The sequence below is a fragment of the Scardinius erythrophthalmus genome (genome assembly GCF_964197995.2).
Source record: "Scardinius erythrophthalmus genome assembly, chromosome: 7".
In the NCBI taxonomy this organism is placed as follows: domain Eukaryota; kingdom Metazoa; phylum Chordata; class Actinopteri; order Cypriniformes; family Leuciscidae; genus Scardinius; species Scardinius erythrophthalmus.
Genome location: NC_138227.1, coordinates 49,550,317 through 49,566,474, shown reverse-complemented (window position 1 = coordinate 49,566,474; position 16,158 = coordinate 49,550,317). Strand labels below are relative to the sequence as shown.

General features: G+C 41.2%; 1 protein-coding gene across 1 annotated transcript; it reads left to right on the top strand.

Moving 5' to 3' along the window:
• Positions 1 to 4,303: 4,303 nt before the first annotated feature.
• On the top strand, positions 4,304 to 6,415 carry LOC308693859 (E3 SUMO-protein ligase KIAA1586-like; the record flags this gene model as incomplete). Its single annotated transcript, XM_081370950.1, has 1 exon — positions 4,304 to 6,415. One exon carries the CDS (start codon positions 4,304 to 4,306, stop codon positions 6,413 to 6,415), a length of 2,112 nt encoding a protein of 703 aa, XP_081227076.1.
• Positions 6,416 to 16,158: the final 9,743 nt, after the last annotated feature.

Genomic DNA, 16,158 nt, shown 5'->3' with positions numbered 1-16,158 from the left:
TTAAGTTTGAAAACCCATCGCACATTTCAAGGTATGAATAAAGTGTCGGGACAGTTTATTTATTTAAACAGGGTTGCATCGATAGAGTTTATTCCCTTTGTGATTAAAAATAAGAAACACTGAATCTTATTCTTGCAACATTTTAAATTTCTATTGTCAAATAAATTGCAGCTAAATAAAAAAATTAAAACGGTACAAAACGAAAAAGTTCAAAGCAACATAAATTAAGAACAGGCGTTTTTCTTTGTCTCTCTCGCGCTGGATATTTTTTTAGTAAGTTTGGTCTCCCTCACTGCGCGCGGCGGGTCTTTCTCGAAATTAAGCATTTCAGCGTAAAAAAAAACACCCTACAGCTGATAATACTGTATATGTCGCTGTGTGTCATCCACACAAATCACGAAAGAAAAAACTGTAACAAATAGCTTTTGTTCCTTCAAAGATACAACATGCCTTGCTGAATTCACCTACAATAAAACGAGGTGGGTCGCGAATTAAAGAGCTCTGTATCTGCTAAATTGAAATTGTGTGTGGAAAACCTTTAAATACAATCAATAAAACTACAATATATAATTTAATAAGATATAGGGCCTACTGTACATAGGCTATGGACTTGTGGAGATTTTGAGATCAATCCTTAAAATAATTTTGCCTTTGCCTGCTCATCAGGCTGGCTCCGACACTCTCCATATGAAAGACGGAACATTAACACCTCTGTCCTGCACCCCCACGATAAAGCATTTAAAGCAGATACAACTATTGCCTTCTCCAAACCCCCCACAGGCTCATAACCTGCAATTTTCATTTTTCCACGAGAATCAATGTATGTTATGATTGCATAATGATTATACACTGGCCGGGAAGCCGATATTTAAAAGTGAAGCGTTTGTTTACCTCAGGGTTTGTAAAATAGGCCACGTGCACGCGCACGAAAAAACGAGATTTTGATTTCTTCCCCCTCTTGATGTCAAGACGGGGGAGGATATACCAAATATGGACACCGCAAACCTATGCCGCGGGAAGCCCGCCCCTCTCCCCCTCTCCCCCTCTCCCCCTCAGATTCAGTTTAGTCGACTCGAGAAAGATGGAGAAACCGAGTGTAGCCTACACCTGAGATGCTCTGTGGGTGACTGCCACAAACAACATGCAAATGTGTTTTATCTACCAAAAACGGACGAAACTATCAGGGAACAGTGGAGGAAATTCATTTTTAATGACGCTGTCCCAACAACTCTTTCAAGTGGCGTATCGTTAGGTGTGTGTGCTAAACATTTTACACCGGAATCATTTACAAATTTGGGGCAAAATCAGGCGAACTTGGCCTCGAAGCTCCGTTTGGGAAAAGGTGCCATCCCAACCATCAGGGACTTGCCAGAAATTGAAAAGGTAAGACTGTGTTTTTATTGCTCTACTGTGGTTAACAAATAGCAGCTAACTGCTAATGCGGCTATTGTATGTAACGTTACCTTCGAGGTAAACACGGGGAATGGACTCTACGAATGCTAGCCACATCTTTCCACTTTGTTTTACACTAGCAGCTACAGTAGTGACGGTACAGGAGTCCATGCTCAGTGGCTAAAACTGTTTAAATGCAAGTATAACATCACGTTGCATGTCTAAAGAAGAAAAATATTGAATGTCTAAATAACCACAACGTGAAACAAGGCAAAAACACCACATGATAGTAAACGTCTATCTCAAAACCACTGTAAGCTGATAAAAAATAAAAAACTACATCTCCGTTAATGTAATCTACATTAAATAAAAGGTAAATTTATGTGGGAGAAAATAGCAACACACGTTTTTGCTCGTTACTGATGTTAATGTACGTCTCAGTCAAAATGATTGTCTTTACCATTCAGAGACATCTTGACGTAGACGTCCTTCCATCGACTTTCCAGCTCTGGTTCAGAGTCCGGCTCAAACATGTACGGTTGAATCCCATAGGTCGCGGCCAGGTTCATTGGTCAACTTGCGCCATGTCAGTTTGTAATGATATGCTAAAGAGTTACCTGCGGTGTCAACCCCTCCTTCCTGCAACCAATCAACGCGCCCCTCATTTGCATTATTATAATGACCGTCCACGACAGCCAAAATATCGCATCAGATCTCGCGAGACAATAATGCCTTTAGAAATAAGGGTCTGAGGAGCTCTGTGTTGATTTTTTTTCCACTTTTCTTTTTTAGAAGTGCCTGAAAGACTATAATACAGCATTGGGTACCAAAGTTAAAACAACATTATGACTCCTTTAAGAGTCTCATTGTGTTTATATATATATATATATATATATATATATTTTAACATTTTGTACTTCTTTTATCGTGAAAATGTAATTTGGTGTTTATGTATGCATTTGTGTGATTTGGCTGCTACCTTGGCCAGGTCTCTCTTGTAAAAGAGATTCTGAATCTCAATGGGACCTCCTGGTTAAATAAAGGTATAATAATAATTATAGGCTACAGAAGTAAAGTCATTGTATACTATTTGTTCCTTAGTGTAAAATGGAAATGCATGGTGATTTTATTTTGTAAATAGGCTATAAGCAAAAAAACGATGTTTTAGACCTAGACAAATCTCTCTGCATCAACAATAGACTATAAAATGCATTAATAGGCTAATACAAAAACACCAGTAGTCCAAGTTAGGTCGGGATTCGAATCCGTGTCATCTAAATGATCGTGACGTAAGTTCAACCACTCGGCCACGATTCACTCGTTGCGATATGGCCTAATGTTCCAGTGTGTGTTCGCTCACACGAGCGAGAAGCGCTCTTCATTCAAATGAACGCGCCGACGCGTTTGTCGAACACTATTCAAAAAACTCACTATATTCCAGATGTCAGGTAAGAACTAAGAATGGGAAAAACAAAGAAGAACAGTATGAGGGAACAGATGAAGTGTTATGGAATCAGTATTATTAGAATAACAATCATTATGATTATTATTAATTTGCACAACCACACACACTTAAAAGAATGAACACAAAATCCATATTTCATTCTTACAAAAGACTTTTAATGGTACATAGTATTTTCACAATACAAATTTCATGTTCTAAAAACAGAATTACTCTGAATGGAGTGGAAAAAAGTAGGCCTATACACACATACATACATACATACATACTGGGTGCGATTTGCCGGGGGGGATGCGTGGGATTTCCCCCTTTCTGGTCAAGGAATCCCTGCCTCTGCTTAATTATTTTTATCCCCGGTGGGGATAAATTTATCCCCCCCTCAAAGTGATCAGTGCTACTACACTAGTGGAGAGACGGATCACAAAACTTATCCCGGATCCGTGGTTTGATTAAAGTCAATTTTATTTTAAAATGCGCTACTTTGGCTGGCTCTGATATAGCTGCCGCGCGCAGCCTCTCTGTATTCACCACTCTGCAGACTTACTCAATGTCCCGCCCACGGCGCTATCTGATTGGTTACACCCGGTTACACCTCACGAGTAATAGCCTATCAACACTTGCGAGACGGTTGCAGCCGGTCCGCTGGGCAGTGGAGCTGTGTGTCGAAAACAAAGGAAGGCAGCATATTCTGCATATTACTGAAGCGGGAATAAACATCACAATCTGATTATCTGTTTCTATGATGACAAGCAGAGTTAGTGTCCCAGTCACACCACTGAGAATGGCCGAAGTTACACATGCGGTGTTTCAGTCAATTAAAGCCAAAGCAAAGGTTTTTAGATTACTGACTCACTCTTGAGCGTCTGGCGCGAGTGATTTCAATGTTAAGTCAATGTAGGTCCTGCGGCGCGAATGAGGCGTTTAGCGCGGCGCGGACGCATCCAGTTCGCGCAAATGAGGCGAAATGACTAACACAAATAATTAATCTGTCTTTTCTATCATTTCACTGTAGCCCAGCATCGCAATGTAAAGTTAACGTTATTACTTTAAACGCAGCAGTAAAACTGTTTACTGTAATAGTTTAACTTTGCAATCAATCCGTTATTCAGCAGAGGCTAGCCTAGAGAAGTAGCCGCGCTGTAATGTTAACTGTCAGTGGCGCGATAGAACAATAAAATCCGGAATGGACCACCCACTGTCAGCGCTAGCCTTCTGATACAATAGATGACGTTGCGTCTAATTGATCTGATCCTGTCCATTAACTTTGATCCATTTACGGCTTTTCAGAATGTCACCAAGTACAAATATTTATGTTATTTCAGCGCGAAAACTCTAGCTAGCTAGCTGAGAACAATGAAAAGGGTACAGAGCAGTATATCATCGTATTTCACAGGACCATCACAAAAAAATCCTAAAACTGCAAATGAGAATGTTACTACTACAGGTAGGATGGGCGGCAACTCCCAGCCTCAGCAGAACTCACAGTCCCATGTTGACTCAAATGAACAAGGACCATACAACCCAGACTTACAAGCTAATGATTCGGTTTCTGGGGCTATTGTTGGAGGTTTCATTGAGCCGGGGCGCTTTGCTAAATGGAGAGAGGGTCGAGAGTGGCTTGCTGTCACCACAGATGGATCAGTTCAGTGTACAGCTTGCTCTGACATTAGAGATTTAGGCCCATATACACAAGAGAGGCTTTACATCGACTCTGCATTTATTAATGGCATAAAAGCAAAGTCTGCAAAAAAATTAAATGACAAAATAAGCAGACATGGAAAGTGTCAGTCCCACATCAAATGCATAGAAATTTTGCAGAGAAGACGCGAGACAGCAATTGAAAAGGCAGTAGATAACAGTGCAGCTCTGTGGAGAAAACACAATGAGAAGACTTTAAAAGTAACTGAGAATTGCATACGTACAGCCTATATGATCTGCCAAAACAACCTCTCATTCAAAATCCAGCCACAGCTGGTGGAACTGCAACAACTGAATGGTGTAAACCTGGGATGTATGCTGCATTCTGACAAGGCTTGTCGTAATATGCTCATGTTTATTGCAGAAAAAATGAGAACTCAGCTAGTGGACTTTATCAAAAACTCATCTGATAAGTTCAGTATTCTCATTGATGAGAGCACAACGGTGTCAAACAAAACATGCCTAATCATCTACATTAGGATTCCCTATGAAGGTGAGGTCTGCAACTTCTTCCTTCAACTTGTTGAGCTGCAGTCGTGCACTGGATCGGCCATCTGTGACATCCTGCTCCAAAGCCTTTATACACAGGGCATCTCTGAAGACATGTTGCGCACCCGGCTTATTGGCTTTGCAACAGATGGGGCCGCTGCTATGATGGGCCGATACAGAGGAGCAGCCACACTCCTACGTGAGAAGATCAATCCTAACCTGACCGTCATTCACTGTATGAACCACAAGTTAGAACTTGCGGTCCATGATGCTGTGAAACACATTACAGAGGCGAGCCATTTTCAGATGTTCATTGACTCTCTGTATTCATTTTTCTCTCAAAGCCCAAAACATATGAGAGAGTTTGAGTCTGCAGCTTCCGATCTGGGCATGCACGCTCGCAGAATAGGAAGAGTATTCGATGTGCGCTGGCTGTCCTCTTCCTGCACGTCTGTGACGGCTCTCTGGCAAAGCTATCCAGCCTTGGTCAAACTCTTTGGAGTGTTGATGGAAGACAAATCCAGATCTTCCGTGGAAAGAGCCAAATGTCGGGGCATTCATGGTAAAATGACACAGTGGCTTTTTTTGGTGGAGATGGCATTGGTAAAAGATGCACTGGAAACCCTGCAAGCCTTGTCCCTGTTTCTGCAGAGGAGAGATGCCACAGCTGTCAGTGCCAGTGCTGAGGTGGATGTTGCACTGAGAACACTGAGGTCTATGCGGCAAGCAGATGGTGTGAACGCAAGAGGCCTGAAGGAGGAATTTGAAAGTTTCCACTCTTTCAAGGGAGTGAATGTGTCTCAGACAAGTGACAGTGATCATCGGAAGGCAGAGGTCTTTCGTGAAAGACTGTTCGTTTCCCTGGCCGACAACATTGAGCGCAGGCTGGATGACAACGGAATTATTTCTGATGCAGCCGTTCTAAATCCGTCAAATTGGCCATCTGATGAAGACGAGCGCATCCTATATGGAGACAACAAACTTCTCACCATTCAGAAGACTCTCGCTGTTGAGGCTGCAACCAGTACCATACTCCTCAAGGAATTCCACCAATTCAAGTGTCATGGCACCACAGGAGACAATCTGCGCAAAGTGCTCCTCACTGTCTCCACACTCCCAGTGTCAACAGCTGAGTGTGAAAGGGGATTCAGCGCCATGAACCGTATTCTCACAGACGAAAGAAACCGAATAAACGTCTCCACACTGAACAACCTACTGTTCATTTCCATAAATGGGCCAGGAGTTGCCTACTTCCCTGCCCGGAGATTTGCAGAAATGTGGGTAAAAGAGGGACGACATGCCGCAGATGACGCTCCCACTGGAAAGCAGAAAAAGACGACAGAAGTCCGTCATCAAGGCAGACTGTTTTCCTAGAATGATGCATAGGCCTACACTATAGCCTATTTATGTTTAAGTTGACACTACGATGTGCCATATAGTTTTGCCATAAATATGTTTTTTGACATGAGTGGCACTATCCATACTGGGAGGGGGATTTAATTCTTGTTTTTTCGTTGTGCATGATCACAGTTCATATGTGTGGGGAAAGATAAGCTATTAGAGTAAAAATATTGCGTTAGGCTGCATTAGAGTTAATAAGAAAAAAGATTTTACAATTCCTGCAAATGCAGTGATGAAGTTCATGTTCTCATGATTCATTTTTATGAATTAAAATGTTTCTAAATGTGCTGGGGACAGAGACGCATTCATTTTTTTTTTCTCTTTCGCGCAGGTTATGTTTTGAAAGACGATGTCCTGTAGCTCAGGCACGACCCCACTTTTCAACAGGCCCACTTTTTTTCAAAAAAAACCCCCCAACTTTTACTATATCCTAATTTTGTCAAGAATTATAAAAAATCGTCAATAAGCTCATAATTTGTGCTAAAATAGTCTAAATGTTTAGTTTAAAAAAACATTTTAAAAGCTGGTTATATTTTGATGTTTCTGCGCAAGTTCAGCAGACAGTGAGGTTCGGGTTTGTTCCGATCAGAGCTCGTGAGCGGAGAGCGCATTTCTGAATATTACACTCCGCTCGCTCATTCCGCAGGGTCGCTCGCTCAACCCAGAATGGCCTGAGCCTGGCTCGAAAATATGTGGAATAAGGGCTGCTTCCGACTAAAGTTTTTTCTAGTCGACTAGTAGTTGTTTATTTAAGCCATTAGTGGACAAATCGCCCCTTTATATTAATTTGATTACTTATATAGCCTACACAGGATAATGAGCGTTTAATAGCCGCACTCAAGCGCACGACCGCACGCATAAAGCTTGCCACAAAGAACCGGTAAAAGTAATTGATGCCGATTCATAGTCCTTTGTGATGTGTGTGATCTAACACAGGGTTTCTCAACCTTTTGCTTACTGCGACCCACTTTTTTTTTGTATGCCAGTCATACGACCCACTAAGGCTGGAAATAATTCAATAACTGAAATGCCTCTCAGATCTATAGGCTACTACTATATGTTTATTATAATTAATTTCACAAAAACACAGACACATTTTCAATAGACAGACTATGAGGCAAACTGATTTTTTTTTTACTCACGTTAATGTGACACTTGAGACACTATAGTGGCGAGACCGAGACGGATCACAAAACTTATCACGGATCCGTGCGGTTTAATTAAAGTCAATTTTATTTTAAAATGCGCTTCTTTGGCTGGCTCTGATATAGCTGGAAGGCAGCATATTCAGGATATTACTAAAGCGGGAATAAACATCACAATATGATTATCCGCTTCTATGATGACAAGCAGAGTTAGTGCCCCAGTCACACCACTGTGAAGTTACACATAGGGCCTACGGAGTTTCACTTAATTGAGGCTAAAGCAAATGTTATTTGATTACTCACTTACTCTTGAGCGTCTGGCGCGAGTGATTTCAATTCAATGTAAAGACGCGTTTACGCGCGTCTAGAGGTCCTGCGGCGCGAATGAGGCGTTTAGCGCGCGCGGGCGCGTCCAGTTCGCGCGAATGAGGCGAAACACGAGATAATGCATGTCTTTTCTATCATTTCACTGTAGCTCAGCATCGCGATGTAAAGTTAACGTTATTACTTTAACAGCAGCAGTAAAACTGGGCCATTTAATTTTGCCATTCATAAATAAGTGTCTTGTCTAGCCGAGTGACACCATGGTACTGGGAGGGAGATTTAATTCTTGCATGTTTTTTAAAGTAAAAGTTTTTAAGTAAAAATATTGCGTTAGGCTACTTCATGAGTTAATAAGAATTTTTTTTTACAATTCCTGCAAATGCAGTGATGAAGTTCATGTTCTCGTGATTTATTTTTATGAATAAAAATGTTTCAAAACATCCATAGGCCTACTTCAAAACATACTTCTTTTTCTCACAAATCGCACCCTGAAATACAGCGTTAGAAGGCACGGCAATAATGAAGTAGCCTACGACATTCGAAAATCAGATTCGTTGGAGGACTGGCTGTTTACATGCAAAACTTTTGTTTCAATCTGTGCGCGTTTATGATTAGGTGTTTACATTAAGGCTTTTTAGTCCGATTGAGCCGCCAATGCGTTTATTAAAGGATTATTTTTTTGCACGTAAACGTAGTCTATTGCAATGAGACTATTGTGAAGCCCATTTATTAGCTGTGCTAGTGAACACAGAAGTCTTGCGACCCCCTATAGAATTATCAACCACCCACTTGTGGGTCGCGACCCACCGGTTGAGAAACCGGACCCTGATAACAAGCACACGGTAGTGAGTCGTTTAAAAACAGCAACAAACTCCAACAAAATAAAGTAATTTTATGCAAATCCACAGCCTTTTATCTACAGATCATGCATTATAATGTGAATATATCATATTGGAGAGAGTTTTACCGTGCATCCAGCCGGAAGAGGCGCGCGCGCTGTTTGAATACTGCTGGAGAATGATTGACAGCCGCAAAGGAGGGAAAACGAGTTTCCGTATACTTTAATGATGTAAACAGACTTATGTCCCTCACATTAAGCTATGGAATGACTTCAGATGACTTTGTCACCCGAACTGACATGAAAAAAGCGGGAGGCGCCGAAAAGCGCGCTGTTTGCATCCCTGCTTGTCAAAACGTGTCAAAGACACATCAAAAAGCTGCTGTAACAGTATACTGTAACCATTTGGCAATTAAAAAGCACATGTCACGACACATAATTCCCCGTCTTCTTTTACTAAAGAATATCTTTGACTTATTTACTTACCGGTAGTCTTCTTTCTTGACTTCTTTTGAAATTGTTGACCGGCGCGGCATGGACGGAGGCATGGACGGCGGGGGAGTACAGGGCTACTGTGTGCGAACTAAGGTCTAGAGTGGCTTGCCTGCCTGGTTGTGCATTGGGGATGAAATGCATAACTGATGCTACTAAAATTTATACTGGCCAGTGGGGTGAAAGCCCAATGGCGCCACCGCCACCCCTGGCCACCCCCTGGTGGCGCCATTGAGTGGATGATAGCCCTGAAGACGCCTAGCAATGATATACCTTTACTGGTAGTATACCTTTAATTAAGTTATAACTTAAGAGTCTTCGTAGCGCGCTAAGAGACAACGTTATCGGGAAACACAGCCCAGGTATGATGCGTAAAGGAGATTCCAAAGCGCTCTTCTTTGGTCAGAACCATGGAGAGCGATCGCGGATAGGTCCGTCCTATGCACCGAACATTTTTACAATGCAACAAAATATTTAAAGAGCATCAAGCTATTAAAACCTATATTATGTATACGCACAGGCCCACCCACATTGGTCTGGCCCATCCAAAACTGGAATCCTGGCGCCGTGCCTGCTGTAGCTTACTTAAATTAAGATACAATTAATACAAATCGAAATTCACTTTAAAGAAAGGCAGCTGTTCTGTTTGAGGTCTCTGTGGAAGTTTTAAAGCAGTCTTATAGTGCCGCTTTCAGAGCGGTCAAATCCGTAACCAAGAACGTTGGTTACCGGACCCTAACACGTTGTTTTTTCCCTCATAAATGCGAACACGAAAAATAAAATAAAATTAATATTATAATGGATTTTTGTTAGGTCAGACAATGATTACCAAATTTCTCTCTCATATTGAAAACAGTAAAAAAAATCTAACCAAAAGTCAAATTATTATGGACGGAAGTTAAAAGTGATGGGTACAAAATGACTCATGACGAAATGTGGGTGGTATGAATGCGCCTGTGAAAACATCCCCACCTCTGTTTTTTTTACAAATCGCACCCTGCATACATACATACATATATAAATACACATACACACATGTTTTGTATAAAAAACACACATAAATACAACACAATATTTATAGTTAACCTTCATCACAAGTGTTGGAGATATTAAAGTGTTTTGTGACATGAGTCTCTAAATAATTCATATGGAGATTTTCTTTTTTCCCTCCTTGATTCCTTTGATTTATTTCCTTTATATACTTCACTGTTTCTCTAAGACTTTTCCACACTGTTCTTGAGTAGGATTTCTTACAAAAAGAAAAGGTTAGATTCTTGCGAAAAGAGTGCACCCCTATTTAGACCACATATTTCCCATCTCTTACAATAATTACAAATATTTACACACACATATATACATGTAAAAAATTCAAACAGTACATTTAAGGTTGAAAAAGACAGATTTTAAGTTTAAAAGATAGATTGAAAGTTAAAAAGAACTCAATCCAGTTTAAAACTAGTTCAACAACCTAATAAAATATTTACTATATACACATACAAGTTTATTTGGATGAATACAATTATTTCATATAATCTTAAATAATCTAAAAGGAGCAATTCTCATCTAAGATACATAATTAAGAATTTTAAAACAAACATCTTTGAGCACCCATTCAAGAATTTAAAAACAAAAATAGTTTCCTCTTAAATAAAATCATCATATCAAAGATAAAAATTGATTTAGATCTTAAGATTATATGGAAAATGATTTGGGAATTTAAAAATGTGAATTTGGGGTATAAATAAATATTTATTTGAATGAACAACAGCCATATCTTCGGGACGAACGATGTTGATGACGTCATCCGATGTCGTCCCACAGTTTAGTACTTTAAAAATTAATTACAACGTACACAACATACATACACGAATATTTTTACATCCACATGATTAAACACAACTTTAGCTACATCCACATACCTTTCTTGTAGTTCTAAAATAAATATTTGATTTTATATCTCCATTTGTCTTGTTGAGGCGTTGAGTTTCACTCTTGCTCGACCGGGTGCATAAGAGAGAGTGACCTAGTTTCACTATAATTCGACATAACTCGCTTATAAAAACTTTTTTCGCAAAAATCTTTTTATACAAGTGTTTTTACACTTACTTTCTACCAATTCGCCGAATTGGATTTCTGTTTTGGTCTTTTTGAAGCTTAATTAGCCGGCTCGTGAACGTTAGTTTTTTTTCAAACAGGAATCTATATAAGGCGGCGCGCATTTGCGCGCGCACTGCTCTCTCATTTCACTTGGTGATTGTGCAGACGCAATTTTGCTCTCTCTAAAACGTCGATTTCCATAGGGAATACTACTTAAAACAACTTTATTATAAAATATATCGCATATATTATATGATATCTTCCTATATTATATATATATATAAGATATATTTTTCTCATTTTGATTTATTTTTTTCACACAAGCCCGCCTGAAGAAGATATAACATATATCGAAACGTCGCGAGGGCTTTCTCATTATTATTATTATTGATTTTTTTTCACTTTTAATTTTATGATTTACATTTTTATCTTTATTTTGGGATTGATTGAGATACTATGAGAATGAAAGTCTTTGATGATCGTGTGAGACAGAGAGACACTCCACGCTATAAAGTCAGACTCTCCAGTAGTTCTCCTGTTCTAAATGGAACTAATTATAATTATCCTCTTTCAAATGCACGGGATCGTGCTAGAGACACAGATGTTTTTCCCACAGAAAGGGGAAGAAACATGATCAGAAATTCCGAATTGTTTGATCACAGAAATGGTCACAATAGAAGGGATTTCAGAAACACGACCAGAGGACACAGGCCTGTGTCCTCTCAGAGGTTTAATGTGTTTCACAATGAGGAGTTCGGACTGGTTGAAGACCCGGACGGGTTTCCCAGTCACTCTGAGCGATATCAAATGGTTGAAGGCCCAAACAAGGCCTCCCATGAGATATGAGCTGGTTGCAGCCACAAATAGGCCTCCCAGACGCTATGAGATGGGTTTGGGCCCAAACAGGCCTCCCATTAATTATGTGATGTGTGCGGGCTCGCAGAAGCCCCCCAACAGAAGAAGAAAAAGACAGAAAAGAAACAATAGTGGAAAGAGACGTGGGACAAAACCTCAAAGTAGAACTCCTCCTTTCTACGACCAAAATGAACACGCACAGCGTGAATTTTTTGAAGACAACGTCGAGGAGGATACTTATCTTCCTCGACAACAGACTCGTTACTCGAGTTACTCTCGTCAAGATTCGAGACCCTCGGTACAATTTCAGAGAAGAAGTTCTACTTACAGTTTTCCTCCACGTTCTAACTCGAAACAACACAACAACAACAAAAGAGTCTCGTTTGTAAATCGTGGGGGGAAGTTTAGAGACATTGAGATCTCGATCGACAGACATATCGCCACTCAGGAAAAGAAAAGAGATGAAGCCCTCGGTATTTTACTCATAGAAACGACCGGACCGAGGAAAGAACTCGATCGTCCACACAAAAGGGTGATTACATTCCAGCCCAGCCAGTACTGAAAAACACAATGAAATGCTTCTACGATATTATTAGGCTCGTACACCACTTGAACAATGTAACAACAAAGGTCACTGACAATCAACCGGTTACCTTTCAACGACTCAGGCGGTTACTCACTAACACGATTAGACCAGCGTTTCCTGGTGAGGAGGTCAAAACCAAACTCGAGGGTAATGCCAAAGACTGGGCATTTAGAACACAGCTTATCCTAGAGCAGCATTATGAAACCTTAATCGAGGAAGCGTTACAAAACATCCGCACACAGAGTAACCACCACGAATGGTCGAAAGCATTCGAGATTGCTACTGGCTGGGCAAGGAAGAATTTTCATACTCGAATCACTACTGGGTCGATACAGCAGGCGGAAGCCCTCATTATGGCAGAGATGCCAGGTCCTTCTTCTGCACTTGGAGCAGGGAGGGCGCAGGCCCCGACCTATGCAGAAGTGGTGTCTGGGGACAGACACACCCCTACACAGACCACTAACATCCGGAATACACCACCACGAGTTTTAGAAACACCACACAGAGAAACACAAATACCACTAAGAACAATTACTGACCCACTGATTCGACCCCCCACTAGTATGAACACAATTGAAATTCAAACTTCGCCGGGTCTTGTAACGAGAGGGGATTGGACGCTTGATGAAGCAGTCCCTCGAGCAAATCCTCGAGAATTGCTCCAACCCACACCGGTTGTCGAGCCACAGGCCACTGAGGCCTTTGTACCCCCTCAGGTTCAAGGGTTGGAGAGTTTGGGAGGGATTGAGCCCCCTCTCATCCAATTGACGGAGACTCTCCCCTTAGAGCAAAGACCTAGCAAGAAAACACGAAAAGAGAAACATTGCAAAGACTCTGTGCCCCCACGGGGGGAGACCACACAGGTTCCTGCCCCTGCTGAGGTGGTTCGGGGTTTAAGTTTAACCGACCCCCAGCAGGTGGAGGAACCTGTGGTGGCCCTCTTGGCGCCCGCCAGCGAAGATGATTCTTACCCCTGTCCTTTCCAAAAAGAGGGTTCAACTCACTCCAGTGACCTACTTTTTTCAGAACACTCTGAACAGCAATTCGATCCATCGGCATTACTCTCGGGTTTTTTAGAGGAAGCTGCTCAACAAATCGGGGAATCGGACAACCGGGAAACAGACTCAGAAAGCCCGTCACCTGAGCCACTTAGATTGGCTCCCATATTCAGGCCCACAACACCAAAAACACTGGGTCCCGCAAGCAGAGCTCCTAGGCTGGTTCCTTCTCCACTGGGGTTACCCAATCGACACATAAACACGAGACGTAAATTAACTGATTGGAGTCTGAAAATTAATAAGAAGTTCGTTATAATCGGACACTCAAATCTAGCGAGATTCCCAGCGTCCAATTGCCCCGATTTGCAGATTGAGAGCTATCCGGGGGCCAAAATTCATCATGCTGGCACCTTAATTGAGAAAGCTGTCTTTGAAACCATGCCAGACAAATTGATAGTGGCATTTGGATTAAACAATAGACAGCAGAGGTACCGCATGTCGGCCACAACCGAGTTACAGAGAGTTTACGCCATTATCAGAAGGAGAATCCCCGGGACAGAGGTCCTCTTCCCGCTGGTTAATTTTTCAAGAACACTCCCCCAGGGCGAACAGAGTATTTTAGAGCACCTCAACACACACATCAAAAACCACTTGAGCTTCATTCCTTTACTTCCTTCTGCACTCTTTCATGTGGAGAACGACGGGGTTCATTGGAGACCAACGACAGCGAAAGCGATCCTCGATCTCTGGATGACATCTTTAAACTGTCATCCAGCACAAGCCCAATAGGGGGCTCCAATAAACTCATCATCAACCTTTCACGGTCGCTGGTCCTCAGCAGTGAACAGAACTTAGCACTGTCGAAGGGACTTTCTTTCATTCCCACCCCACTAGGTTTCAAAACACAAAGAATTGAGCTTTTAAGAGATCTACAAGAATACCATCGGAGAGTTAAATTAGAAACTTTTTTTGAAGGGAAGAAAAGCACAAAAAAGAAACTTCCTTTTACTCATCCCTCAGACTGGACACCTGCTCTGTCCAGTCTGCCCAAAGAGATTTCTAAGCTGATTACAGCCGATCTATATGCTTACAAACACATTAATTGGGGTTTAAAAGAAAAGACCAACATGTCGGAAAGAGAGAGAAAAGCATTATTAAGCTTACAAAGAAATAGGGATATTGTTTTGAAACCAGCAGACAAGGGAAGCTCTACGGTGATCATGGACAGAGAACAGTATATCTTTGAGGCCAACAGACAATTAGCTGTGAGTGAACATTATCGAAGACTAGAAGAACCGATATTTACTGAGACCATTGGGGAGGTAAGAGAAATTTTAGAAGAAATGTGTTTGAAGAAAATTATTAGTGGAGCACAAAAAGAGTATTTGGTAGGAGACAGTCTTCCTAGACCTAGAAGGTTTTATTTACTCCCTAAAATTCACAAGGAACCCACATTGCAGAGTTTCTCGAGCATTTTCTTCACCCTCTTTCTGTCAGACGCCCCAGTTATCTAAAAGACACCTACGACTTCATTTCTAAAATTGGCAGTTTAAAAATTCCCTCGGATGCCCTCTTGTTCACAATCGACGTCGATAGTCTATACACAAATATTGACACCACAGTAGGCCTAAAAGCGGTTGAAAAGTTCATGAAAAAATTCCCAGATTCCAAAAGACCGGATGATTATATTTTAAAATTACTCGAAATTAATTTGACTAAAAATGACTTTGAATTCGACTCTAAATTCTATTTACAAGTGAAGGGCACCGCAATGGGCAAAAAATTCACGCCATCTTATGCCAATATCTTCATGGCAGATTGGGAGGAGACTGCACTGGCTTCGGCAGAAAAAAAGCCGTTCGCCTACTACAGGTTTTTAGACGACATATGGGGTGTCTGGTCTCACTCAATGGAGGATTTCATCGCGTTCACTGAATTTCTGAATGCACACCAAGCATCCATTAAAATTGAATTCACGGTCCACGAGTCAGAAGTCAATTTCCTTGATGTGGTTTCCTATAAGGGCCCTAATTTTCTTTCTTCTGGGAAATTAGACTTTAAAGTGTTTTTTAAAGAGACTGACACACACTCACTCTTACACAAACACAGTTTTCATCCAAAACACACTTTTAAGGGAATTGTGAAATCTCAATTACTAAGGTTCAAACGTATCTGTATGGAACATAGCTCTTTCCTTTCTGCTACCAACACTCTTTTTCAAGCACTCAGAAAACGTGGGTACTCACGCTCTTTTCTAAGGCACATACTCGGAACGTTTGACAAACCCAAACCTCTGGTTGACATGTACATGTTGAATAGGAACAAAATTATCCCCTTGGTGTCGCACTTCTCGAGTTTCAGCACACAGCTCAATCTGGCTG